This window comes from Drosophila gunungcola, unplaced genomic scaffold (assembly GCF_025200985.1).
Source record: "Drosophila gunungcola strain Sukarami unplaced genomic scaffold, Dgunungcola_SK_2 000018F, whole genome shotgun sequence".
NCBI classification, from domain to species: domain Eukaryota; kingdom Metazoa; phylum Arthropoda; class Insecta; order Diptera; family Drosophilidae; genus Drosophila; species Drosophila gunungcola.
Window position 1 is genome coordinate 740,440 of NW_026453200.1, and position 26,397 is coordinate 766,836.

General features: G+C 37.1%; 1 protein-coding gene and 1 long non-coding RNA gene across 8 annotated transcripts; one reads left to right on the top strand and one right to left on the bottom strand.

Moving 5' to 3' along the window:
- The first annotated feature begins 1,755 nt into the window (after positions 1-1,755).
- Positions 1,756-5,408, top strand: LOC128263761 (uncharacterized). Its single transcript, XR_008268511.1, has 3 exons — positions 1,756-1,845; positions 2,161-2,343; positions 5,064-5,408. It is a non-coding gene; the product is annotated as an uncharacterized LOC128263761 (long non-coding RNA).
- LOC128263755 (host cell factor) lies at positions 3,426-24,397 on the bottom strand. 7 transcript variants are annotated; one of them, XM_052998912.1, is made up of 15 exons: positions 24,292-24,385; positions 24,164-24,225; positions 24,071-24,100; positions 23,434-23,830; positions 22,221-22,530; positions 21,939-22,150; positions 21,697-21,885; positions 17,688-17,833; positions 11,115-12,206; positions 8,738-9,847; positions 7,014-7,248; positions 6,783-6,952; positions 5,422-5,691; positions 3,784-4,147; positions 3,426-3,709 (listed from the first exon to the last, which is right to left on the bottom strand). In XM_052998912.1, exons 4-15 carry the CDS (start codon positions 23,729-23,731, stop codon positions 3,567-3,569), a joined length of 4,539 nt encoding a protein of 1,512 aa, XP_052854872.1. In that variant the 5' UTR covers positions 23,732-23,830; positions 24,071-24,100; positions 24,164-24,225; positions 24,292-24,385; the 3' UTR covers positions 3,426-3,566. The 7 variants fall into 7 exon arrangements, with proteins under 7 accessions (XP_052854872.1, XP_052854866.1, XP_052854868.1 ...); XM_052998906.1 differs by having other exon boundaries at positions 17,682-17,833; XM_052998908.1 differs by lacking the exon at positions 24,071-24,100 and having other exon boundaries at positions 17,682-17,833.
- Positions 24,398-26,397: the final 2,000 nt, after the last annotated feature.

Consider the following 26,397-nt stretch of genomic DNA (forward strand, 5'->3'; position numbering starts at 1 on the left):
TTGACAATACTTTAACGACATCTCTTTGATTTTTGAATTTCGGTAGATCCAGTCCAAAGATAAAGTGGTCACCCCCAAACGGTTTTTTTGAGAGGAGCATCCGGTGATTAGCTGTAGCTCCTGTTCATCAAAACTTAGTTTAAAACACAGTTAAAATATAACATAATATGTGTAAAAATATCAGATAATTAAATTGAATAGTTTTCTCAGAAAAAATGTTGAAAAATTCTCCCATTTTCGACTTTTTAACTGTATATAAATTCCTTAAGTCTATGCATGCAATCCCATCACTTCAAGCGCTACCTTTCGATTGGTGAATTACCTGTTACGATCGGACCAACACAGCAGACTTTCAACTCTGCCGCTGCATATAGTAGTCTTCTATGCACACGTGATTATTGATTATTGTGATTATTTATTTGTTTGTGGCTCTACAACTGCTGAATTTGCGCTGAGGATGCCACTCGTGCAATTTCACCAGATTATGAAATTATTTTCTCAATTTGAGGGCGAAATCTCCGATAATTATTTATTTTACCAAACAAATTTACTTTATTGTGTTTTAATTTGTTTCGTAATCGATATGCAGCTTAGGAAATGTTAGGTAACAAGGCTTATTTTATTGTGCAGCTTTGTGCCTATTACGAAACTAGTTAAATAGTTCTTTTTACCACCACCAACACTTTGAACATTTTTACTCCGACTTTCTGATGAAGAGAGTACTTCAGACAAAGTTCTTACTCTATGCCTCTTTATAGTTCTTACTCTATGGAACAGCTGGCTGTTAAGCTGGCTGTAAAGCTTTCGCTCCACCAGGCTGCTCTACAACTTCTCCAGTGTCAGGGGCTGATGAGCTACATATGTAGGTGCTGGTAAAGACTCATTACAAGTAATTAAAATTGGAATTACCATTATCTTTTTACCACCACCAACACTTTGAACATTTTTACTCCGACTTTCTGATGAAGAGAGTACTTCTGACATAGTTCTTACTCTATGCCTCTATATAGCTCTTACTCTATGGAACAGCTGGCTGTAGAGCTTTTGATCATCCAGGCTGCTCTATAACTTCTCGGTGTCAGGGGCTGATAAGCTGCATAGGTGCTGGTAACGAATCATTACAAGTATTTAAAATTGGAATTAAGGCAGATTCCTTTCCTGAAACTGAATTTAAAGAATCGCCCGTTGTAATGGGTTGAGGTTTTTTAACGCTTAGCAGTTTTTACTACTAAACTGTTCACTTTACGCGTTGAACCTTTTTTGATATATTTTAAGTCTCCAAAAAGATTCTTAAAACCGGCACGAGTCTGCCCCATAAAGCCAATCGTTTCATGTTCCATTGCCCTGCAGGACTCACATGACCAATTGAGCAGAGAACGTAGGTCATGGTTATCTCTAACTCTGCTAACAAATCCTGCACATTTTGCATGCATGATTGTGTCGCAGAGCCAGCAGATGATAAACATACATACATACATACATATTTTTTAATGTACATAGATGGAAGCTGGCAACCTGTCTTGGCACAGGTTAGCAGACATAATCATTAAAGCATTATTTAGAGTCAGTAAAGAAGCGATAATGTTATTTATTGCGCAAAAAAAATCAAAATAATAACTAAATATCACACAAATTTTAAACAGAAAAGCGGGAGAGCACGAGATAAAATCTTATCTATCGACTGAGCGCGGCTTGTGAAACACTAACAACTACATATGTACGTACACAGTTAGATAAGGCGCAAAAAGTAGAGCGCAAAAAGTAGAGCGGGAGGATGAGAGAGCACTGGCACTGGCAATGCACAGGGATTAGCCAATTTAAGATAAATTTATTAAGACTCTAATAGTGAGTACAGATTTATAAGAACGGCCTAGCTTGTTTAGAGGAGAAACACCAACACTTTCAAAGTTAAATCAAAACATGACAAAATCACAGAGCACAAGATAAACACAACCCATCAGTCCCACAGGGTCGTAGAATCTAGCTTATGCGGAGATAATAGAACGTTTCGATATTGGCCCCCTCCAGCGGCTCCGACGTGGGCTAAGTTGACAATATTTTGCCTGTCAAGGGATCCCAAACAAGTTTAAGAGCCTTATTTACTTCAGTGCCATCGTGAAAGTTAATAAATTAACCTGAATCCGAATTTCTATAACATAGTCCACGCTGTCTTCTCCCGAAAATGAATCGTCGACATACATACATACATAAATATCCCCTCGAAAAACTTCAACACCAAGTGGAATTGACGCTCCCTCGTCAATTGCTAAATGATGCATGGCACAAATTGCCAAAAACGCAGCGGGACCGAGTTGCATGTTTGAACCGAAACTGCAAAGTGGGGTGAGATACAATTTAATTTCGAACATGGCTCTCAGCAGAGCTTGGGCAGAGATTTGGGCAGAGCAAATGCCAACAACAACATTTAAAGTTATAATTCTTTTATTTATTTTTCCGATTGTTCCTATGGGAGCTATATGCTATAGTCGGCCGATCCGGCTCGTTCCGATTGATGTACTACCTGCAATAGGAAGACAACTTTTGGGAAAGTTTCATTCAGAAAGCTTTAAAAATGAGAGACTAGTTTGCGTAGGAACGGACGGACAGACGGACATGGCTAGATCGACTCTCCTAGTGAAGCTGATCAAAAATATATTTACTTTATAGGGTCGGAGATGTCTCCTTCACTGCGTTGCAAACTGCTGACTGAAATTATAATGCCCTCTGCAAGGGTATAAAAACGATTAAAAAGTTTGTTATGAGGTGTTTAATAAACCTGCAAAGTTGCATAAAGAACGGTTCAGTAGTTATACATTTTTGTGACCGCATTGAATGATGTCGTTTTGAGAAAAACGCTTTAAAAGTTTTAAGCTAGCACACAGACAGTCGTTGATTCCTTTCTTTCAATGCTCATTTCTTTACCAATTTATGTAAGTTGCAAGTTAACTCCGACACGAATCAATGGCCATTTGAGATAAACATTTGACAATTCGCTGATGCAGCAAGTATTATAACTTCAGGGCGAAGGTAGCACTCTTTATTATTTAAAATAATAGTCTTTAATTTTTGTATAATTGTTTGTTATAATTTATTTGTTAAGATTTATTTTATCGTAGTTCAGCATGTACACTAGGGTAAGTCGATTATGAAAAACATAGCATTTATATTTTTAAATGTCCTGCTCCTCTACTACACTATAATGGAGAATTCACATATGTTTTGAAATTAAAGTTGTCATTATTAGTATGTTGGCATACAAATTGTTAATTCTTAAGCGTTAACTAAAATGCTTGCTTAAAATTGTCAATAAATAAATGATGCTTCAATTTTGTATGTTTAAGGACCTTAAACAAACCCTAATGTACAAGCTTCAGATCTAGCCAACCCTTAGAAAGCTGCATTAGTTGCAATCAAAAATATTCAAGTATTGTTGTAAATCACTTTAAATTCAGTATAAATTACATTGTGTTTTTGTAAAGTGGGAAGCTGTAGTAATGCCAACATTATTACTGTGCCTTAAACTTAGCCCATATCTCCATGCCCATATACGAGTCTTAATCGGTCGGTCATTCGTGCAATCCGTTGCGTCCACGCTTATGTGGTGAACAAAATGAATTTGCAACGCTGTTAGTTCCAATAGTTGTTTTCTCCTGCGAACGTTTCAAATTTGGCGTACTTGCGGGGGCTTGCAGTTTTGTGGTTGCAGGATCTGTAAAATTAGAGACGGAAACGCAAAGATCAATCAAAGATAGCTGTATAGCCATGTAATCATACTAATTATACCTTGCAGCCATCTAACTTGTGTAGCTGGTCCGTAGCCCTTCTGGTTTCGAGCAGCAATCCGAAAAATAATTGCTGGTTTGTTTGAGCAATCCACATGTGCGTTGGAGAGTGAAGCATTGGGAACCGTGCATTGATTGGCCGCACCGACATAAACCCGAACAAAGGCCAATTGAGGAGTGGCTAATGCCTTATCCTTGGCAGTGGGTTTTACTGCAAGGTATACTGAATACTCAATTATCTCTTTAGTTTTTTGAGCCGGTGGTGGTTCCCATGTTAAGTGAGCTCCCTCTTTGACATCCTTCGAGATTTTAATAGCCGATGGTGCACCAGGGAAGCCCGGCAAACAGGTTTTAAAGCTCGATATCTAACGAAAAAAAATGCATAGAAGAAAGATTGATTTTTTATTATGGTTAATGTGAATATTGTTTTTTTTTTGTCCTATTACTTTTATACCCTTGCAGAGGCTATTATAATTTCAGTCAGAAGTTTGCAACGCAGTGAAGAAGACATTTCCGACCCTATAAAGTATATATATTCTTGATCAGCATCAATAGGAGAGTCGATATAGCCATGTCCGTCTGTCCGTTCGTTTCCCAGCAAACTAGTCTCTCAGTTTTAAAGCTATCTGCATGAAATTTCCCAAAAGTTGTCTTTCTATTGCAGGTAGTACATAAGTCGGGACGAGCCGGATCGGACGACTATAGCTATAGCTCAGATAGGAACAATCAGAAAAATAAATAACAAAAATTATAACTTTGCTGTTTTTTAATTTTATTTTAGTTCTTCGACATATAGTAATGGTTAAACATTTCAGAATTACGGTTTAAATTTCATCGAAAGAAACAATAAAAAACAAACAAATAAACATTTTTTTTATGTATTTTTTCTATTTTGTAATTTTTTTAAAATTCTTTTTGACTTATTAATAATTTGACAGTTCAGTATGACGCTTTTAATTGTATTAAAATCGGAAAACGATATCATATAGCTGCCATAAGAACGATCGAATAATTGAAGTGAAAATCATCATAGCTTCAATGGATTCTAATCGGTTCTCATATAACTCGAAATTTAAATGTTTAATTTTTGCAATAGCTGCAAGGGTATATTAGCTTTGGCTTGTCGAAGTTTGCTTCCTTTCTTGTTCATATATTTATTTAATACAACATTTTTTATATAGCTATCATAGAAAGTAAATAAAACTGACAGAGTACCGATTATCTTCGTTGAGTACATTCAAATACGAGCATAACTCGATATAATACCTTTTATTTTTTCAGGTTACTACAACGTTTAATTAATATATATGACAATCTGGAAAGACGTCATAACTTGCTTCCCCTTTGCCTTAAATATTTTTCTCCAATATCACTGATGGGTCTGTTTATGGTACCCCATTGAATTGTCAAGGACTTCAAAAGAATTAGGTTTTTCAAACACACATCTGCAGCTATCGATGTCAAAGTATGGACAAATGATCTGTTTAAGTCAGTTCTTAAAGGAGTATTTTGGTCATTTTTATAAGTGGAAATCAATCTAATAAATAAATATTAAGTCAGAATACAATTTTATAATAATTTTCGACTGTAGAGCATTTTAATGAGCTGGATTTTAAGTTACTAAAAATAATTCACATACCTCTCCCCACTCCCCACGACCACACGTGTTGATTGCACTCAGACGAAATCGATACGCCGTTCCAGGATCCAAATTGATGCGGGGAAAATTGCTAAAATCTGGAAGATTGTCCACATCAATACTGTCCAGTAGGGTCTCACAGAAGCAATTTGAATCAATATAGCTGGTAACTGTGTGCGAGAGATCTTTAAATATGCCTACTGTATGCCATTTTTGGTTTTCGTTTTGTGTGGTGTTTTGAGCAGCAACAACCACTGAATTGGATTGAATCTACAATATAGAAAAAATTTAAAATAAATTAAATGTTGGTTTATGAAGAATTGTAGTGTTAGTCTTAAATTGCACGTTGATACTTTTATTTTTAAGTAAGATAATAAAAAGCTTCATTGAAAAACAAGAAAGATATCTAACCATTCTTGGTTTTTTATGAATGCTGTCTAACTGTTACGCTATCTGAGTTCTAATATCAAAAAATTTCAATTTTAAAGGAAGGCAGTGGCGAATTGTTTAATTTTCTCGTAAGTCGCAACAGTACACTTTTCTTCGCATATATATTCTTTGTAATTTGTTTTAACTTCCATGTTTCGTTTTTTCCAATTTTTTCCTATCGCGATTTTACTTTGAGAGCGACTGGTAGCAAGTCCATGGGTTTGGTCATGTCCATGTGCTTGTTTAGTTGTATTTCGTGCGAGAAGAACATTTATTTTAATGTTTTTTTATGTCGTAATTTTTAAATTAAAAAAAGAAAGCGAAAAAAACGTATTAATCATATATATTAACAATAGCCTAAATGTGTTCTTCTTGTTTTTATTGGTTATCTAATGTTCGGTTAGCAATGTTTACTTTCAATTACTTCCAATTTAGATATCGAAGAAAGTATCTGGGAACCCTTATAAAATTTTATAAGCTTCAATAGTCCTTTAAACAGGACAAACAAAATTTCAATATTACACCTTTCTACATGCACTTTGTGCCTGGTCAAACTCCTATGCATGTTGTATGAAAGTATACGGACTATACCTTGTTGATTTGGTCTCGAAGTATTTATTAATGTTCCTTTCACGCCATGTGCGTGGAATGTTTTAAAATATTTGCGTGAACGAGGTTTAAGAAAAGTGGATGCAATTTGTTTTCTATATTTTGAAACCTAAAATAAAAAGTTTTAACCTATATTGTTACGTTTACCTATTCTTCATTAAACCGCGGATTCATTAAAATAAATTAAATAAATGTTAATTTGTTGTGTTTGGCCTCTAAAACCTTAAAGTAATAATATAATTCATTTCTTCAATAAATTACTTTAGAAGTGCATGGAGTTAAATATAAATATCATATTGGTAAAGTAAAACGGTTGGACATACATTGCTCTGGTGACTTTCAGCAAAATTGCTACTTCTGGGTTGTGTCTCGATTCCCGGGCGTTCTATTAGCTGCTTGATTGCTAGGCCAGAGTTCGCTAAGGTTGTGGCGTCCGCCGTTGCTGCTTGTAGCACTGCAGCTGAAGCCAGGGCCTCCAAGTGCGAACCATCGACTACATTGAGGAAAACATATAAATTTGGATATGCATAACAAGTTTTCAGATTGAAACAAACCACTTTGATATTGGTGTGGGTTGTGGGACAATTCTAAGGGTACCAACTCCTGCTTTTGCTTAAACTTGTTATCTTCATTGGAACTTTCAATAGAGGCTCCAGCGGCAGGGTCCTTATTTGATTCCGTACTTCCCACAAGCAACTCTGCAGACTTAATTGTTGTTAGTATGGTGGCAGCTTCTGTCTCGGATGTTGTCGGCTGACTGCGGTCATCAGCAGCTGATGTTTGGTTAACCTAAGAAAGAATCAATTTCAAGAGAAAGTACATAAAAAACAAATATATGTATATGAATCAGTCAATTTTAAGAGAAAGTACATAAAAAAGATAAATATTTATATAATCATCGAACTAAACCAAAAAAAAAAGTTTTTTTAGTATTTAAGCGGTGTCTTTAGGAGAATCTTTTTTTTTCTTGTTAAATTTTAAAACATCTCTAGAATGCTGATCCGAGTGAAAAGTTGTACGCTCGCTACCCAATTTCACTTCACAATTTTCACCAAAATTCGCATTAGTTTTTTCTTTTAAACGTTTTTTTTTTCGTTTTATACCTAGTTTAGGGTCTTAGCTAAAACATATTTATTATAATTTTTTTTAGATAATCCTGAAAAAAGATATTTTTCCGAATGGCTGGCGGAAGTGGCGTAGTAATGGCCAAGTATTACATTTTTTTTTGTTTTTGAATATTCACAAAATCATTATTTAACATGTATATTTTGAACAAAAAAAATTGTAACTAAATATGTAATTTTTTATATGAAAATAAATTATTGAAAATAGCCGTTTTCTGACCGATGAAACCCATGTAACACCTCAAACCTAGTTCTAAACCAAAACAAGAAGGAATATATCTATATTAGATACCCTTTACACAGATAATCGTTTTCAAAATATGTTTCTTATTTGCTGGATTAATTAAAAAGCCTGTGATGCAAAATCACCACTTACAAGCTTTTCAATTTTCAAGTTACTTACGTAGGAGTCTGTAGATATTGACATTACAGACGTAAGTACGGCGTGGGCACATTTTGAAATCGCGGGCTTATGTGGATTCCGAAATAAACAATCCCAATTTTATTATTGAAATTAAATAACGGAATATTGCACTCAAAAAATTGATTTATGGTAAATACTCTTGATTGAAATTATATATTATTTCTTATCGAAATAACTTTACGATTTTTGGGTATTTAATACTACTATGTTTGGGCAATCTATAATTCATTTTAAAAAAATTTTTGTTTTGACTTTTATTATGTATATATTTTATATATATATATATATTAAATTATGTAGAGCTTGTTCTCAAATGTCCTTAAAATGTGTAAATTCTGCTTGGGTAATTGCTGCTTATTTTTTCTTTGAAAAGGGCAATGAACTAACAATTAATTAATACCCAACTATTTTGTTTTTGTTGTATAATTAGTTAAATATACCTGTAAAATACTGAATTATAGATTTAAAAGAAATAACGAATTCATCGAAGATATATTTTTTAAAGGTTGTTCATGGCTCAAGCTTGTGACTTTTTTATTATGCGGTGGTGTATTAACAGTATTTTACAGCTAAAAAAAGAGGTAATTCAAATCATATCACCCAATTAGGATCAGGAGCACCCAACTATCATTGAAAAGTACAATTGGTTCGTGGAAATTTTAAAAAGTTAGAATTTGTGTTCCTGCGTAATTTGCATGGGTATATTAGTAACAAATAGATATGCACTTACCATAGATTCCACATTACTATTTTCCTTTTCGGATAGCTTGGGTGCTTTCATTCTATCGGCACTTTCGATAGCACTTGCACCAGTTGTGCTGCTTACGCCAGAAATATCTTCAACAATCTGAACTGGCTCTTCCATAGAAATGGTGCTTTGACTTGTCGATTGCGCTGTTATGGCGCCTCCAGTAGATATCGACGCAGACGCTGACGATGACGTGGCGTTGTCATCATTGTTGTCTTCCTCCTCCGACCCGGGTTGAGCTTGACTTTCGGAAAGTTTAAACAGATCTCCGGCTCCATCCAACTGCTCAATAATATCTTCCATGGGGTCGGTGTCTTTCATGTTCGTGACGGAAACAGGAGTCTCTGATGTGGTCTCCTTAAGTGGCTGCGCTGATGGTATAATCTTGGCGTGCACGCTTTTAGTAGCCAAGGTCACGGCACGCGGGCTACCTCCGGCATTGAAAACAAAACTTTTTCTGGCGTTAAGAGTCGAGGTCGAAGCACCAGAATTAGTAGCGCTTGTGCCCGGCAACACCATGACTTTATTTGCAATGTTTCCAGAAGCTGCCATACTTGCATTGGCGCTCATGACAGTAACAGCTTTACCCCCGATATACAATGCCGTCTTTTGATGGATGGGAGTGCCGCTTGTTTTTTGTCCAACAGCCAACGAAGTAGGTGTCTGAACCGTTGATATGTTTCTCAACATCTTCACTCCACTTTGGTTGGAAAGCACGGTTCTTTGTCCACTTATTGCTTGCAGCGGGCTAGCCGTTGTCGACGTTGAGCTCACTATGCTGACAATATTTGTCCCTGTTGTAGTGCCACCACCACTAGCGGTGGTCATAACCGTGCTCGCTGGAACGGTTCGCACACTACCACCAGTGGTGACAATGATGATCTGCTGATTGCCCAACTGCGCTCCCTGCTTATTCGTTATTACAAACGCTGGCTTTCCTCCCATTACGTTCGGCGTTACCTTGCCCATTTGTAAAATGTTTGAGTTCTTCATGATCAATTTCCCACTGGTCATCGTATGGGGCGACACAAGCTTGAGTACGTTTCCGGACACAATGGGTTTCTGATGTTGATTTCCGGGCAACGTTGATCCCTGGTAAATAAGTAGTTTAAACATTTAAAACTTGCATAGCATAGGTACTTCTGATAACTTTTACTTTAAATTTATTTTTATTTTAATAATAAACAAGAAAGGAAGCAAACTTCGGCGTGCCGAAGTTCATATACCCTTGCAGCTATTTCAAAAACTAAATACTCTTGGAATCGTTAAATGATTTACTTGCGTGTATGTTTAAAAACATTGAAGTTATGATGATTTTCAGCTTAATTCGATAGTTCCTATGCCAGCTATAGGGTTGTTCCTATAGGAGCTTAATGCTATAGTCGTCCGATTTTGATGAAATTTAAATCGTAATTCTGAAATCTTTAGCCAATACTATATCTCGAAGCACTAAAAAAATTAAAAAAAACAAAGTTATAATTTTTTTTATTTATTTTTATAATTGTTCCTATGGGAGCTATATGCTATAGTCGTCCGATTTTGATGAAATTTAAAACGTAATTCTGAAATATTAAACCATTACTATGTGTCGAAGCACTAAAAAAAAATTCAAAAACACCAGTTATAATATTTTTTTATTTATTTTTATGATTGTTCCTATGGGAGCTATATGCTATAGTCGTCCGACGGACATGGCTAGATCGACTCGCCTAGTGATGCTGATCAAGAATATATATACTTTATAGGGTCGGAGATGTCTCCTTCACTGCGTTGCAAACTTCTGACTGAAATTATAATACCATCTGCAAGGGTATAAAAAGACTTGGTTTTTACAACACAGGGGTACGTCTTTGCTTACCACATTCCGAAATATAAATAAGTAAAGTTATCAAATATATTTTATGACATGCAATTTAAATCGTAAGAGAGAGGTCTGTAAGTTAAAATTTTATTATTTATTGCTTGGTCTTCTTTCTTGGATTATTAAACACAAAACACATTAATTTGCAACCACTAAAAAAAGCAGCGAAATTCTATTTATGTTGGTTTCCTCTCTTAGTTTTTACCTCTCTAACAAAAATCACGCAACTTTAAAATGAGGTTACAAGAAAACCATATGCAAATTTCCAGCTATTTCGTATTATAAATGCATTTGAAAGTTTTTACCCTCGTGGAATGTTTTTTAAAATGAATAAAATCAAGATCAACATAGCTGTCTGAGTAGAAAATGGAAAACACATTCCAGTTTAGTTGAATACATTCCAATTTAAGATAGACAGCTAAAGTAAAAGATTGTGTAGCAAAGACCTTAAAATTTACTACCTTGTATGTTGAATACTTAACAGCTTAACGTACTTACCTGAATTTGACTATTTCCCGACGCCAACTGTGGGCTTGTTATTGAAATACCATGAGGATTAGTTCCTTTTGGTACGTTAAAGTTTACCTTGGGCAGGGTTTGAACTGTCATGCCCCCACTGCTGGTCTTAACAAATTGGAGCTGAACATTTGGAGCCAGAGTAAGCGGCTTTTGAATAAAGTACTGCTTGCCGCCAATAGACGTAGTAGCCGCTGCTGCAGGTTGTGATTGCACGGCTGCACTTGGAAGGGCTGTTTTTAATATATTTACTGCAGTGCTGCTACCACTGCCGCTGCCGCTCGTTTGAGCGGAAGCTATGCGTAATGTCTGCGAAGCATTAACGCTAGGCACAATTCGCAAAGCGCTACTTGAGGCCACGGAGCTGAGAACGACGTTCGCTGGCATCGCACTTGGCACTCGCATGGCCACAGAGTCAGCCACACTGGTAGAACCTGTCACAGTGGTGGTAGTGGATGGTCTTAGGGCGGTTACTGATGGTCGAAACTTTTGCAATATGCTGCTAACGGCACTGCTACTGGACGAGGTGTTGCTTCCGGCTGCTGCGGCTGCTACGGCACTACTACTGATTACAGATATTTGTGGCTGCACTGAGACGGCCGATGTAGACGTGGTGAGGGCTGTCCCGCCCGCCGAGCCAGAAAGATTTTTTTGGACACTTGATGATGGCGAAGCAGGCGGCGAAATCGAGTGTGACAAGTCATTTACAGATGGTTGAACATTTGTTTCGGCTGGACTGCCAGAACTTTGCATCGAATTTTTTTCCAGCTTTAAGACTGTAGAAGTGGCTTCGACTCCAAGAGTCAAGGCACTTTCAGAACAGTTTTCTGAAACTGTTGTTCCAGAAGATTCACCAGCTGTACTTGTTCCTTGCTGAACAATGTTATGGCTCAGTGGCTTAGAGCTTGGATTTGCTGGCTGCTCGATCTTCTGGATCTGCAAAACGTAGGCGGCTGCAAAAGTGGTCGCAGTCCATGACAGCTCCAGGGCGTGAGTAGATGCACGAACTAGTGCAACTTTGACTGCATACAGGGGCTTCGAAACCTCTAGATACCACAGATCTTTGCAGCAGACCTGAAAAGGGAAATAAAGTGATTTGGTTAATAAAAGTATGTCGTAGATTAATTTGTAATATTAGATTTAATTTTTATTTGTAAAGTAAGTGAAGATTAAAAGAAATTACGAAGAGAGATAAGCATTTGAATGAGAGACGGTGGGGAAGGAGAAATCCCTGCTATGCGTAGCACAACGATGGGTAGGAAATGCTGAACGAAGAGAGGAACGAAGTTCGAGAAAGCCCGCGAAAGTGAACAGACGAACGTGGTTAGAAATATCATTCCGACTCGAATGACGTCAACGTCATTTTGCATTAAAGGGATACAATTTCACAATGTTACAAATGGATTACTAAAAATGGACGGAATTGAATTGGCTTAAATAAAAATGATTTACTTTGAAATCTTAAAGAATACATCATCGCTCTTTCCCACTGTTTGACTTTTCCTCCCATCCATTTTTGGGAGGAAAACCAAAATTATTGCAAGATAACTAACATCCCTGGAATTATCTGTGACCTCCAGTTCATATAATTTAAATTTGCACTTCAATATGAACTAGTTGGAGAGCTCTCTGAAAGAAATAAGATTTATTGACTAAACAATACAAGAAAGAACCAACGGGTCGCTACAAACCCTTACTGAGTATTATTTCGTGACAATTGCAATGAGTTCAATAATTCTAGTAAACAGTGGACGACATCATATTGATTATTGCATGCATTAAACAACAGGGAACGCTATAGTTCAGTTTCCCGACTGTAAGATACCCGTACCCGTACAAATTTTAAAGTAAACATTCCCCCAGAAAACAATCGGATTTTAGTTGGCGCCATCTGCGAACAGCACTCCCTATCGCTAACAACGGCCCTATCTAAGCATAGCAGCGGCAGAGCATGACACAAATAGTATAAACAGTTGTCGGCACACACACATCAACAAGTTTCCCGGTGCAAAATACTTACTCAAATTAAGTGCGAGCATTTCATAGTATGTGTGCTCTCCGCCTCTTTATGCACGAACTCTCTTTTTAAAACATTTAGTGATGTCATAACAAAACACACTGAACAACACACACATCGCCCATTAACTAAGGTCCAACAAGTCTCAATGTGTCATGATGAGTAAGGGTTACAGGAATTACTGTGTTCGCGATTGCGACGCTATGGACGAGTACCACGACTATCAATTGACCATTAAACGCGTTAATCAATTTCGAAACAAAAGTACCGTCAAAAGATGTTGCCACTTGCAATTCTATTGTCGTGGTAAGCAACAAATTTATGGCGCCAATTGACTACTGAAAGATTTGAAGATTTTTGAACGTTGATAGAAGTTGATCAAATAACCATACCGGCGCAATATATTACTACCATGTCTCCAACAAATTTTAATGTTGTGGCAGTTTGGTGGGGTGGCAAACTTGCAAACTTACAATAAACTTGCGATGCATATGCATTACTGGAATCTGCGTGTCTAATCCCATCTCCATTGCTCCTATAGTTCCCGACTCGGCTATTAATTCTAATCTAATAGGGTCGAAAACGTTTCCTCTTACAAGGTGGGCCAAAATAAATCAGCCTATTGGAAGATGTTTTTATTTTAGCAATGACCTCCAATGTCACATCTGTTTTGACATTTGTGGACTAGACAGATGTAGAATACAAGTGAGCAAGCCATGGAGCGATATAATCCCAAGAACGCGGAATAATCCTCAATCTCGAGGACGAAATGGACGGTTTTCGACCAAAATCATAATGAGCGATGCGGCTCATTTCCACCTCACCGGGTACGTGAACAAGCAAAACTATCGCTATTACACCCGCTCACGCTGACTGCATGGTGAGCTGTTCACGCTGGAGGAGTCAACGGGCCATTTTCATCTCAATTATTCGATCGTTCGTATGGCAGCGGCAGCATTGTTTTTCGATTTCAACAAAATCAAACTTCTGAATTGTTAAACGATTACTAGTCCAAAAAAGTTTAACAAAAAAAATGTTAAATTAGAGAAGATTTATGATAACTCTCATATATTGTCGTCCGATTTTTAAAAAATTTAAACCATAACTCTGAAATAACAGACAATTACTATATATCGAAAAAATAAAAAGAAATTAAAAAACATCTAAGTTATATTTTTTTTACCCTTGTATTCAGTCAAAAGATTGAAACGCAGTGAAGGAGACATTTCGGAACCTATAAAATATATATACATTTCGGAACCTATAAACCATACAAAAAATGTTGAGTGTCATTTTTTGAATCAGGGAGTCCATCTGGTTCGGAAAATCAAGGTTTGATCTCTGAAGGATTTCATCGATTTAAATTTGTAAACCATTGTAATAGTTTACTTATTTAGAATAACGGTTTAAATTTCATTAAAATCATTAATTTTGGACATAGTAATGATTTAATAATTCATCATATAAGATGATTACTTAAGATATTTCTTTATCAAATTTTGACTTTTAATTGATTTGCGCCCCTAAAAGATTTTTTAGTTATGTGGTAGGTTGTTGCAGGGATAAGCTTAGAAGAAGAAGAGTTACGATGGTTGCTGAGATATTACAATGTTATGGAAATAAATAAGAATCCTATAATTTATTTATGAGGTCAAGTTTAAGCCCAGAAGTTAATTTATTTATTTATTCGCCAATGGATTAGTCCTTATCTGGCTTATAAGCTAACTTACTAAACTAACTAAAACTAAACATTAATTCAAAAATGTTCGTTAAGCAATTGCCTAAGCACATCTTTCTTGGATCCCCAACCCAATCGAATACTCGCTGGCAAGGAGTTAAACAGTCTTAAAGCTCTTAAAATTGGCTCATTCCGCGCATAATTGGTCCTCGCAGCTTTTTCATTAAATGGGACGACGGTACGGAGACTGCTGGCTGGGACGTTGCATTTAATTGGTTTTAATAGGAAGGGACTATCAATATTACCAATTATTACGTCGTTGATAAAGAGCAGGCTCGCTATCGAACGCCTATCTACAAGACTGCAGGTAAGTAGTAGGCAACATTGGCTAAAGTAAGCTGGCAAAGGTTCCGAAAAGTGTAACGGCTGAAATGCAAATTTTAAGTATTTTTTAGCAGCCTCTCAATTCTATTAATATGAACAACACCTGAAGGGTTCCAAATAAAGGAAGCATATTCCACCCTCGAACGCACAAATGCTGAGAACACTGTCAGTCTTGAGTTGGGTCCCTAAAAAGTACAGTGTTTCTTTTGACAAATCCGAACATTGCATATGCCTTCGGCAGAATATGGTTATGGACCCCAAGATCCATAATTTTGGTAAGTGCAGAGAGTGAGTGCTTATTCATAACATTTGTTGAAAGAATATTTAAGATACATTTACTAAAGCGAACCTCATAACATTTATTCAGGCTGAGAGGCAAATTGTTCTGAATACACCATTAACTGATTTTGTTCAATTCAAGATTGTAGCAAAAAACTGTCATTTAAGGAATTCACTGGCATTTAATGCATAAACAAATATTATTGTTTGCGCACTCAGCGCTTGTATTTAAATCACTAGTTGTAGGGCGAGAGCGGGAGCCAATAAAGCTTTCGTCTGTTCGCTCTTGCGAATTCGCCCCGTCTCTCGCCACCGTAGCATAAGTTAGGTTCTAAGAGAAATTATTGAAATATAATTGTTAGTGATCCATCGAACATCATCGTAGCCACTCCTTTTCGTCGCGCTTTCGACATAGTTTCACAATTTTTCGCAAATTAAAATCGTCTCGAACTACAGCGTTCACAAAGTTTTCGCGTTGTTAATACAAAATAGTATTAAATTTTTCAATTATTAATGAAAATATTAAAAAGCAAAGGACCAAGAGAACTGCCTTGAGGAAGACCAGAGGTTGCTTCATAAGAGTTAGAAACAAACCCGCTGACTTCAACATGATAAGATCGGTTTGCCAAATAAAATGAGATCCAATTTAGAGAAGAACAATGAATAACAAGCTTTGAAAGTTTTGCATGCAAGGCAGAGCGAGAAATGTATCAGGAAGGATAATTGTTAAACTACAATTCTCTCGAATAGCTTTGCAATATTGCTTATTTTAGCAATAGGCCTGTAATTAGAAACCTCAGACTTGCTTCCGCCTTTATGAAATGGCAAATTTCCATCTAGAAATAAATTTACTCAGAGAAAGCGAAGAAGAGAAAATCATCTTAAGGGGTTGAAGAAGACTATAATAACATTTTTTAAGAAAAAATAAAGAAACTCCATCAATGTCCGGTTAATGGAGTCGTCAAAATGAGATATACCTTCGGAAATGTCCTCATCACTTATTTCAAGGGAACCAATATTACAAATTTCTGGCCGAAAAAAGGAAGCAAATAATCTGTTTGAATTAATGAAACTCCAGAACACATTTGGATTTGACTTTAAGCTATTTTCAATGTCGGAAATGTATTGACTATATAGAAATTTATTAAGAAACTCAAATTCCTGCTTATGTTGTCTATATCTAGAGGCTGGTTAATAACAGGCCTTGGTAAAGTCTATAGATATTATTGAGAGTCTTTTTTGAGGGAAATAGCTCTGTAAGCTGTGTGGTCTATGTATAGTAGACTGTCTAGTACAGATTTGCCTTTTTTGAAAGCAAATTGGTTGCTGTGAATAGGTCGTTGTTTGAAACGAACCGCCACAACTTTTTAGGAACTATTTTGTCTAGGATTTTGGTCAGACATGAGTTTAAGGATATGGGCCTATACGATAATATGTCTGTTTGGGATTTTAGGGGCTTAAGAATAGGTAAGACTAAACTGTGTTCGAAAGATTGGGGGATGAGGGATTTAAGGATGTTGTTGAAGTGGTTGATAATTCTGTGTTTAAAGGTGACGAGAAGGTTTTTAATGATCGAGTATGATATGCGGTCTAGACCTGTTGCCTTTTAGGGAGTAGAGAGCTGATAAAAATTCAATGAAAGTAATGTCTTTTTCGATTTCAATTGCTGTCGAAGGGGGTTTGGTTGTTTTTAATATTTCGTTTTTCCTTATGGATCGAAAATCATTAGAATATAAGACGCCATTGGATGAAGTCAGTGTTTGGTGTTCGGATGTAGTGACTAAGAAATATACATAGCCTTGCGCTGTTAAAAAAAATTAAATATTCTTTCAAACGAGAATATTTTGATTTTTAAAAATATATTGCAATTGAATTGAATGACAGACAGTTGGACAAACTAAAGGACCAGATCTCAGTTTTTGTTCAATAGCACTACCAGTGCTTGATTCAACAATGTTGTTTCAACCATGAAAAAATATTGCAATCTAGTTATACCGATTGGACCAGTTGTGCACAATAGACTAAGTCATCTTAAGCAAGAAGGCGATAATTTTGGTATTGTCACATATACCCCACATAAGCTATCCCCCAATAACAAGGGAAACATTTAATTTAACAGAAAAAAAAGAAATCGGCAACAATATTTGACCGTCTAAAGATAAGATATATGATCAGCAACAGAATGTCTCACCCTAACCTGGTTGTTCCATGCTTTGCGGTACCCATCCCGTCCTGACCACACGTAAAGACGACTTTGAATACCAACTGCACAGTGGCCAGCACGAGCCCGCGGTACATTCTCCTCTACTGTGTCTAATGTGACATTGTCCCAGGTCATTGTTTCTGAAAATACAATGTAAAAATAAATTATTTTGGTTATTCATTGAAATGTATACACATTTTTAAAAAACAAGAAGAAAGCGATTTGGAGACATAAAAGTCTTTATTAGCATCAGGGACCGAAGATAATCATTATTTTATATTTTTTATACAAAAAATCATGGTCACGGAAAGCTCATAGAAATAATCCAACTATACCAACTAATACTTTTGCATCAAAGTTTCAAAATCCGGTTTCATTTTTATTTTTTCAATTTTTATTTAAAACTTGAAGAACAATAGTTATGGGGTTATGACACAACATTGTTGGCCTCACTCAGGGCTCACTTTTTGTTTTAACTATACGATTTTACGTAAGTGCTAGCAAGACAACCTATGAAATTTTTTAATTTCTTTTTTGAGTTCTTCGACATTCAGTAATGGTTAAATATTTTAGAATAACGGTTTAAATTTCATTAAAATCAGGCGACTATAAAGCACCCATGGGAACAATAAAAATATTAAAAAAAGTTTTTTTTAAATTTAACTTTTCTGTTTTGTAGTTTTTTATTAAATTCTTTTTGACCTATTAATAACTTGACAGTTCAGAATTACGGTTTTAATTTTATTAAAATCGGAAAACGATATCATAAAGCTGCCATAGGAACTATCGAATAATTGAGCTGCAAATCTGCATAGCAATTTTTTTTAAACATAAACATCAAGTAAATCATAACTTTAATGTTTTGAAGAGTATTTAATTTTTGAAATAGCTGCAAGGGTATATGAACTTCGGCGGGCAGAAATATTATTCCTTTCTTGTTTTAATATATAACCGATGTCCCTTCCACGGCTCGAGCTGTGTGGGGCATTGTCGTCGTCAGAAATGATCGCAGCTATCCTTCCGAATATGCCAATTTCAAATTCCGACATTTTCTTCTGGACTGATATCACCATCGTCCTCGCATGATTGAACAGACCGGGATGCCACTGGTCCATGTCTGTAGCCAACCGAGTGACCAAGATTACTGAGGTGACGAGCGCTGAGCATTGAGCTAGCCAGTCGAGGCGTTTCGCTGTGGTACCCCTCATTCGATCAAGTATCTGGTAAAAGCTGTGGTAAACTCCTGTAAGGTGCGCACTATTTACAAGAAGAGATTACAGAAGCAATCAATGGACGATCTTCCGACCGATCGATTTTACATATACTGGCATTGATTATGCAGGCCCGTTTCCGATCAAAAACTATGCAGGCAGAGCATGCCTCATTACCAAGGGATATGTTTGCGAGTTTGTGTGTTTCTTCACAAAGGATATCCGTTTAGAGCCTTCTTCCGACCTCACAACAGAGAAGTTCCTCGCGGCATTTGCCCGATTCGTAGCGAGAAGAGGTTGTCCTCAGCGGGTTCATTCGGATATTCTGGGGGCAGCGACTCAAGAAGTCTGTGACTGATGCCTATAGACATCAGGGACTTTTGTGGCGTTTCATTCCACCAGGAGCTCTACATATGGGAGTATTGTGGGAGGCTGAAGTGAGAAGCTTCAAAGCACTTTTCCACAAGTCAGCGTCAATAGCTCTCCACTCTTCTTGCCAAAGTTGAAGCGTGCCTTAATTCCAGGGAACTTTCTCTAATGTCCGAAAATCCTTCTCATTTGTTGGCATTAACGCCAGGCCACTTTCTGATTGGGGCTCGTTTAGCTGTGGGTGAAGCTAAGTCGATTATAAATCGCTGGCAACATTTAAAGGCCCTGCATCAGCAGTTCAGTGCGAGATGGAAACTGGAGTGGTTAAAAGAACTTTACAAGCGGCAAGTGGCAGAATCCTTCCAGAGATATCCAAGTCGATGATATGGTGGCCGTCAAAGAAGACAATATGCCATCAAACGCCAGTCGGATGGCAAAATTGTATCTCGAGGGGTTTTTTAACGTTCAGTCTACAAGCTAGTACTTCTTCCTATGGAAAAACCTCCGCACTTCCAAAATAGTGGCTTCTGTCCTTATGCTTCAAAATTCGTTCACAATTGACACTAAATGCGCTTATATTTTTTTTATATTAGGGCATTAAAACCATGGATCCAAGTCCTTGCAGCCCCGAGGTACTTGATCCTACTGCTGCCGAGTCCGTCGGGGAATCCATCCGCTAAGAAAGTGCAACCGTTTTCTGTGGCTCAGCACTGAGTAACGGCTCCGCGCCGTTATCATCAACAATTGCCTGGCACACTAGAAGTCCGAAGGAGTATTTCGCAGCGGAGACAAAAACTCTGGGCAGGACCACCACAATTTGCTCCATTTGCGCGAGTCATCCAGTTCGCGTCGCCGATCAATTTCTCCGTTGCGACCGTCGGCGAAATCACTACGACCCTCAGCTTCTGGATCACGCTCTCGGGGTACAACGCCCAGCTCACGGAATCATTCCCGGCATTCCGACCAGGCCGAAGCGCCAACTGCAGCTCCATCTGTGGCGTCTCTGTTGCAGCATCGGAGTGTGCAAATCATCCCGACGGCTATCGTGGTTCTCGACACTGGAACCAACAAGTACGAGACGGGTGCCCTGATCGACCCGCACACCCCAGTGAGCACCATCGACAGATCGCTAGCCGCGGCGTTCCGTCTCCCCACTACGAGCGTCGGAGACGAGGGGGTCTGTTCGGCGACGATAAGGTCACGGACGGGCACCTTCAGAATCGACGTGGTGCTTAAGGTCAGCCTCAACTTCTCCACTCGCATTCCAATTCTTGCCCTAGTCGACGATGTTCGCGCTAGATTCAACGATATCTGTCTCGCTGATGAACAGTTTTATCCAACCCGGGATTTTAAGTCTGGATGAGGGGCTGCCTGTCGCAAAAAACACTGTGTTCGGCTGGATTGTCTCGGGATCGTCGGGATCGACAGTCTTAAGGCGCCAGACGATTGAAGATTTGGTTGCTCGTTTGTCGTCGCAAGGGGGGAGAATGTCCGCGCTAAAGGGGCCTAATACCTAACCGATTGTCGAAAAAAGGGGAATGGAAATAGCTTACGTAGACTACGTCCAACATTTTAGAATTATTTGTTAAAAAAAAAAAACCCACAAAAATTAATGTTTAAAACTCACTTTACTTGTTCAATTTTTGTTGAGTGAAAAGTAAAACTCGAAAAATAATCGTTCACAACAAATTTTTTTAATAAAACTAATGATCATTACGGTTACTAGTGACTAGGGCTTTTACTTTAAGTTATATTGTAACTTTACTACAATTTATAATAAATATACAAAATACTGATTATTATCAGGTAGAATTTTTATTTTTTTCGACAGTCGGGTCACTGGACTATAGCGATTATCCTTGTTTTTTATTTACCATGCTTTTCTTTTAGAGACTGACGATAAGTAGGCAAATCTCAATCTAATATATTTTTTATTATTACCATGTTTCTGGTTATGAACGGAGTCGTATCTGGCAAGTGTTCAGAATTAAAGAGCGCGCCAACCTTTTACGATGGGCCTGAAGTTTGTCGTTTAGGTCTTTTCCATATCCTACATTCGTATAGTTAAGCATAAAACATCGGGAAAAATATGGATCTAAGGCGCCCCAGGTAGGAACACATCTTATTACAACACTTTTTTAATAGAAACCAAGAAGGCACGCTTTAGTCGAGTGTCCCGGCTACTGTTTCAAATAAATAAACCCCCAGAAAACTAAATTTTCGACGAATACATTTTAAAAACAAGTTACATTGGAATTAATTCAAATAAAACACGTACAATTCAGTTTTCGCTATGAAATTGTTCCTTAAAAAGGGTTGAATAACTCACTGCCACAATATAACACAATATATAAAAACGGCATATTTCATTGTGTAAAACTGTATTCCCGATTCGGTAACGGATAAACCTATAATTTACCTACCTAAGTCAAGAACTGCCAGAGTATTTGTACATTTCCATTCTCGTTCTGTCGTCGACTTTGAATCATTAATTACCAGTGGAACCCAGCCACCAAACACGTACATTTTGTTTGCAATCATTGTTGAGCTATGTAATGAACGTGGTAATGGAGCTTGTCCTAGGGTCCTCGGCTTTGACCATGTCATTGAATCTGAGAAAATAAAGAAATTAAATATAGAAAACAGGGGTATGTACCACAGTTACCTGTATCTAACAACCACAAATCTCCCAAGCGACATCCACTCATTCCTCCATAAATCAAAAGGTTTAAATTTCCAGTAATTTTACTTGCAAACGAAATGCCTGTGTGAGACTCCCTTGGTGGAGGACTGTCGCCATACGTTTTAGGTACTATCCACTTTCCGTTATGACTGTGAACTCCTCGAGTGTCAAGTATGTACAAGTCGTTTAAATATCTGGGATATTGTATTGAAAAGTCATGAAAATCCTCTCCTTAAAAGCAGACATAGATAAGATATGACTTACTTTGGAATATTGTTTTTTGGATCGTCCGATTCATTTGCTAGTCCGCCAAACAGAAATATTTTCTCACCGACCATTGTAAAGCTATGTCCCAAGCGAGGACACGGCGGCAACCCACTGTCCGGCGATTCGGGATACATTTTCCTCCACTCCCATTTTGTGGCCTGTAGTTCATAGAGCTCGTTGGAATACTTTCCGTATTCGATCATTCCCCCGAAGACAAACATGCGCGTTCCTTCTACAACAAATCCATAAGCAGCGCATCCGTTAGGTACATCACCCTTAAGCACGGGAACATACCATTGATTTGTTACTACAATTAAATAAGTCAGAAAAAACCATACTGTCAGATTTCCATTGTTACGATTCACGATATTCTTTTAATCTTAATTCATTCAATCTGAGGTATCGATGAGGTATTGTTATGTTGGTTTTTGTTGATCTGTATATAAATACATAAATCGAAGTTTAGAACTCGAACTCGTTTTTGTTTGTAAATTTATATAACACAAATAAATTATGATAGCACTTACAAATTTAATTCGACAAAATACAAAATAGATATTTAAACATTTTTTCCAGTACAGTTGAACTCGTTGATTCAAAAAATTACATTCATCGACTGCAAGCGGCAGTCTTAAAAAAATTAAAACCACCTAGAACAAGGTGATCATTAAAATATTACATTGAAAATTGGGGGAAATAAATTCAAAATTTATGATCAATTAGCTCAGAAGTCAGACTGGATGATTAAACCGAAATTAGGACTTTTTTTTCAGTTGCTCATGCAAGCCAAAATCCGAATCAAATTTTCTTAGGGCCCATGAACTAGTGGGAGTAGCCTACTTAGCCCCAAGAGCCGTAAGTAAAATTTTTTGGAACTTTTTTTTTATTATTTTTATTATATTTCTATTTTTTATATGAGTCTCAAAAATTCAATTTTAACGCGACACAAAATAGTAATCCTGTCTTTAAGAATCTAGGATATTTGTATATCTAAAATTGTTTTCGATATAAATGAGGTATTTTCACTACAGTTTTTTAAGCCAAACAATACAAATACAAATACGAATACAAATTTTATGTAAATAAATTTAGATTATCGTTGAAACAAGTTTGGTTATTGTTTTAATTTATAAAATTCCTATTTTTCCTAAGACCAAAATAACACTACAAACTGACCTTAACTGTTGGTTAGATGTCACAAATTATTTACCAGTATTATAGACGTGCAACTCATCAACAATTCCTTCATTTCCGCCACCAAAAACGACCATGAGCTCCTTGATATTTATCGCGCGGTGGCCATGTCTAGGACGCGGCTGTGGTCCTGTTGGGTTGAGAACCCGCTTCCACCGAAATCCGGACAAGTTGTTGGCCGCGTGGCGGTCAGCATTGTCCTCTACATCCATAGAAATTCGATTAGCACAGTCGGCTTGGAGAATCTGACCGTCAGTCGCAGATACTTGTCCTCCTGAAGAAATAGTTGAAGCCACGAGTTCTGAACATTCCATATTATGATCAGAAAAGTAATATAACCGGCAATATTGATGATGTATTACAGTAGACAGCAAGAAGTTAAGAATGCATTACTTCCAAGTAACCAAGTCCACCTGCAAAATCGAAATTTATATAAAGTATTAAAATAACAACAAATTACATAGCAAACACATATCCGTTCTAAAATCCCGATCGATCCTACCAAATATTGGCAAGTGTTTTGGTTTGGTTAAAAAAAACTGCCAACTGTTAGTTCGCCGCAAAGTTGATTAACATATTTATACAAGCTCATATAATTTGATGGGATGGTTTGTACGAAAAACTATATTGCCATTTGGAAGGGTATAAAATACCATCTAGTTGTGTATACTACTATGCGGTTCCTTTAAAAATGTAAAATACCAAATTACTTGAAATGCTCTACACACTCTACAATTTACTTTCACCTGGCAATGCTGGGAATGGACGCTTCACTATAGTGCAGTAGATCTCACATTTTATGCGCAAACTATAAGCATGTATCCCAAATTTCTGATAATGGTTTGTTAATCAAGTATATTTTGTAATGCTTTACCAAAAGTTTGTCAAGAAGTAAACACTAAATGATGTTATGAATTTACAAAATCAAAAGCCGAACAGAACACCACAACGCACGCACGTACTTATTAGAGGTGGAATTTCCACAAGAGAACTATCGATAAATCGATGCATAAAATGCACCAGGGCCAGGGTATGATTTTTAATCAATGGTTCCGACCTAGCTGAGACTTATAGCGTCTACACACAGCCCCTTATAAGAGATATGGCGAAAAAGTTGAAAAACTTCACACAAGCACCCGCTGATGCATAAACAGCTGATCGGTACACTCGAAGTAAACAAACCTTTAATGAAGTAGAATATAAAAAATTTCAATTTTCCATCCAAAACAATGGATCTACTAATTAATTTTCCCATATATATGAGTGCTTTTCAGACTAATAGCCTGATTCCATTGGAGCATTAAAACGCATTTTGCCTAATGCGCATTTATTTACACAGGGAATCCCATAAGGCTAAATGCCACATATAAAATAAATGCGATTAAAAACCATTCGCCACGAACGTTTTTAGAAAAAATACCGGAAAATACCGATGCTTATTAATATTTTGTTCGTGCCACCACGACAGCTGTTTTCTATATTTTTGATGTCTTTTGAATATAAAATCTATATTGTATAAAAAATGACTGAAACCTAGAGCGCACGCTGCAAATTCTGCTCGCAGTACCACAATGCATCACTGCTGGATCTCTGGCAAGAAATAACTCCCACATATACGGGGATCCTTGCCCTTTTTAGAAACTGTAGTGGTCTCCATTGCAAACCCGTCATAACATCGTAATCAGCTTCTCTTCCTTGTCGTCCAAGTTGGCAAATGCCTCGAGCGCATTATGGATATCCTGCTAAGTTTAGTAAACTCACTCATGTTCATTAATTTTAATTAATTTCTTTTGGATTTGCCAAAATTCAAAAGTAAACAAATCCAGATTAGCTGTTCGTGCCACTAACATGTCGGAGAAGCATTAACTAAATGCTGATGCGTCAATGGAATCAGGCACATTTAAAAAGTCCACTAATGCGGCAAAATAAAATAAATGCGCGTTATGCTAAATGGAATCAGGCTATTAAACAATGCAGGTTAGCTTGTTTGACTTTTTTATGTTTTGATGGGCCACAGGTGTTGAGATAAGCTGTTATCGGATGGTTGATGTGCTCTGTCTGAATAGAAGTTTCACATTTGTCAAATATCCCAACTGTTTCCCGCGGTTAAACTTTGTGGGAGGACGGTATACAGCCCACAGAACAAATACGGACAAAACTAATAATAGCCATAAGCATATAACTATCGAAAGTTGGCTTTGATCCAGGGTACACAACCGGTTTCTGAACCATTATTATTAACCAGTATAAGCGAATCAATTTATTAACCGAATCCGAAACAATCTTACCAAAATTTAGTTGTAAGAAAATTATCGCACCTGCAATATACGAAACTTCTAATACCAAATTTGCAACATGTGGCCCTTTTTCACACACTGCATCCTTTAAAAACGGTTTGAATTTTTTACTCCGATTTTCACAGTGCACATCGACAATCCACGTTCCGAAAACAGCTGATTTAAACAGCTATGGCTCGTCAAAACATGTACAAAGCCAACAGGTCAAGCATCTTTGTTTATGTTTTGACAATAACAAGGTATTTCTTTATCTCATTATTGATATTGAAATCGGATCACCACAGATGGCATACGCTCGCAAAATTTCTCTTTTGCGCAAGCGGAAGGCGAGTGTTATCGAAATAGTACATACATTTTTTGATTTGACGCCAATAAGACAATAAGAAACACGATAAACTATAAAGAAAAATTAAACAAATTTTCTTTTTTTTCAGTCCAAATCAATCAACCTGGGTTTGAACCCGGGTCCTTTGGATTCGAAGGCGCATTATCAGATTGCGCCACACCGGCATCACATTTGAAATCAAATGACTATAATTGGGTAATATTTTGAAGTCAGCTTGATACAAAAATGTAAATTGAAACCGAACATTTACAAAAAAACAGACTAAAATAGAAAATTACATGTAAGCCTAGCCGGGGAGTTGAGCCCGGAACATTTATAGCTACCCAATGTTTGATAT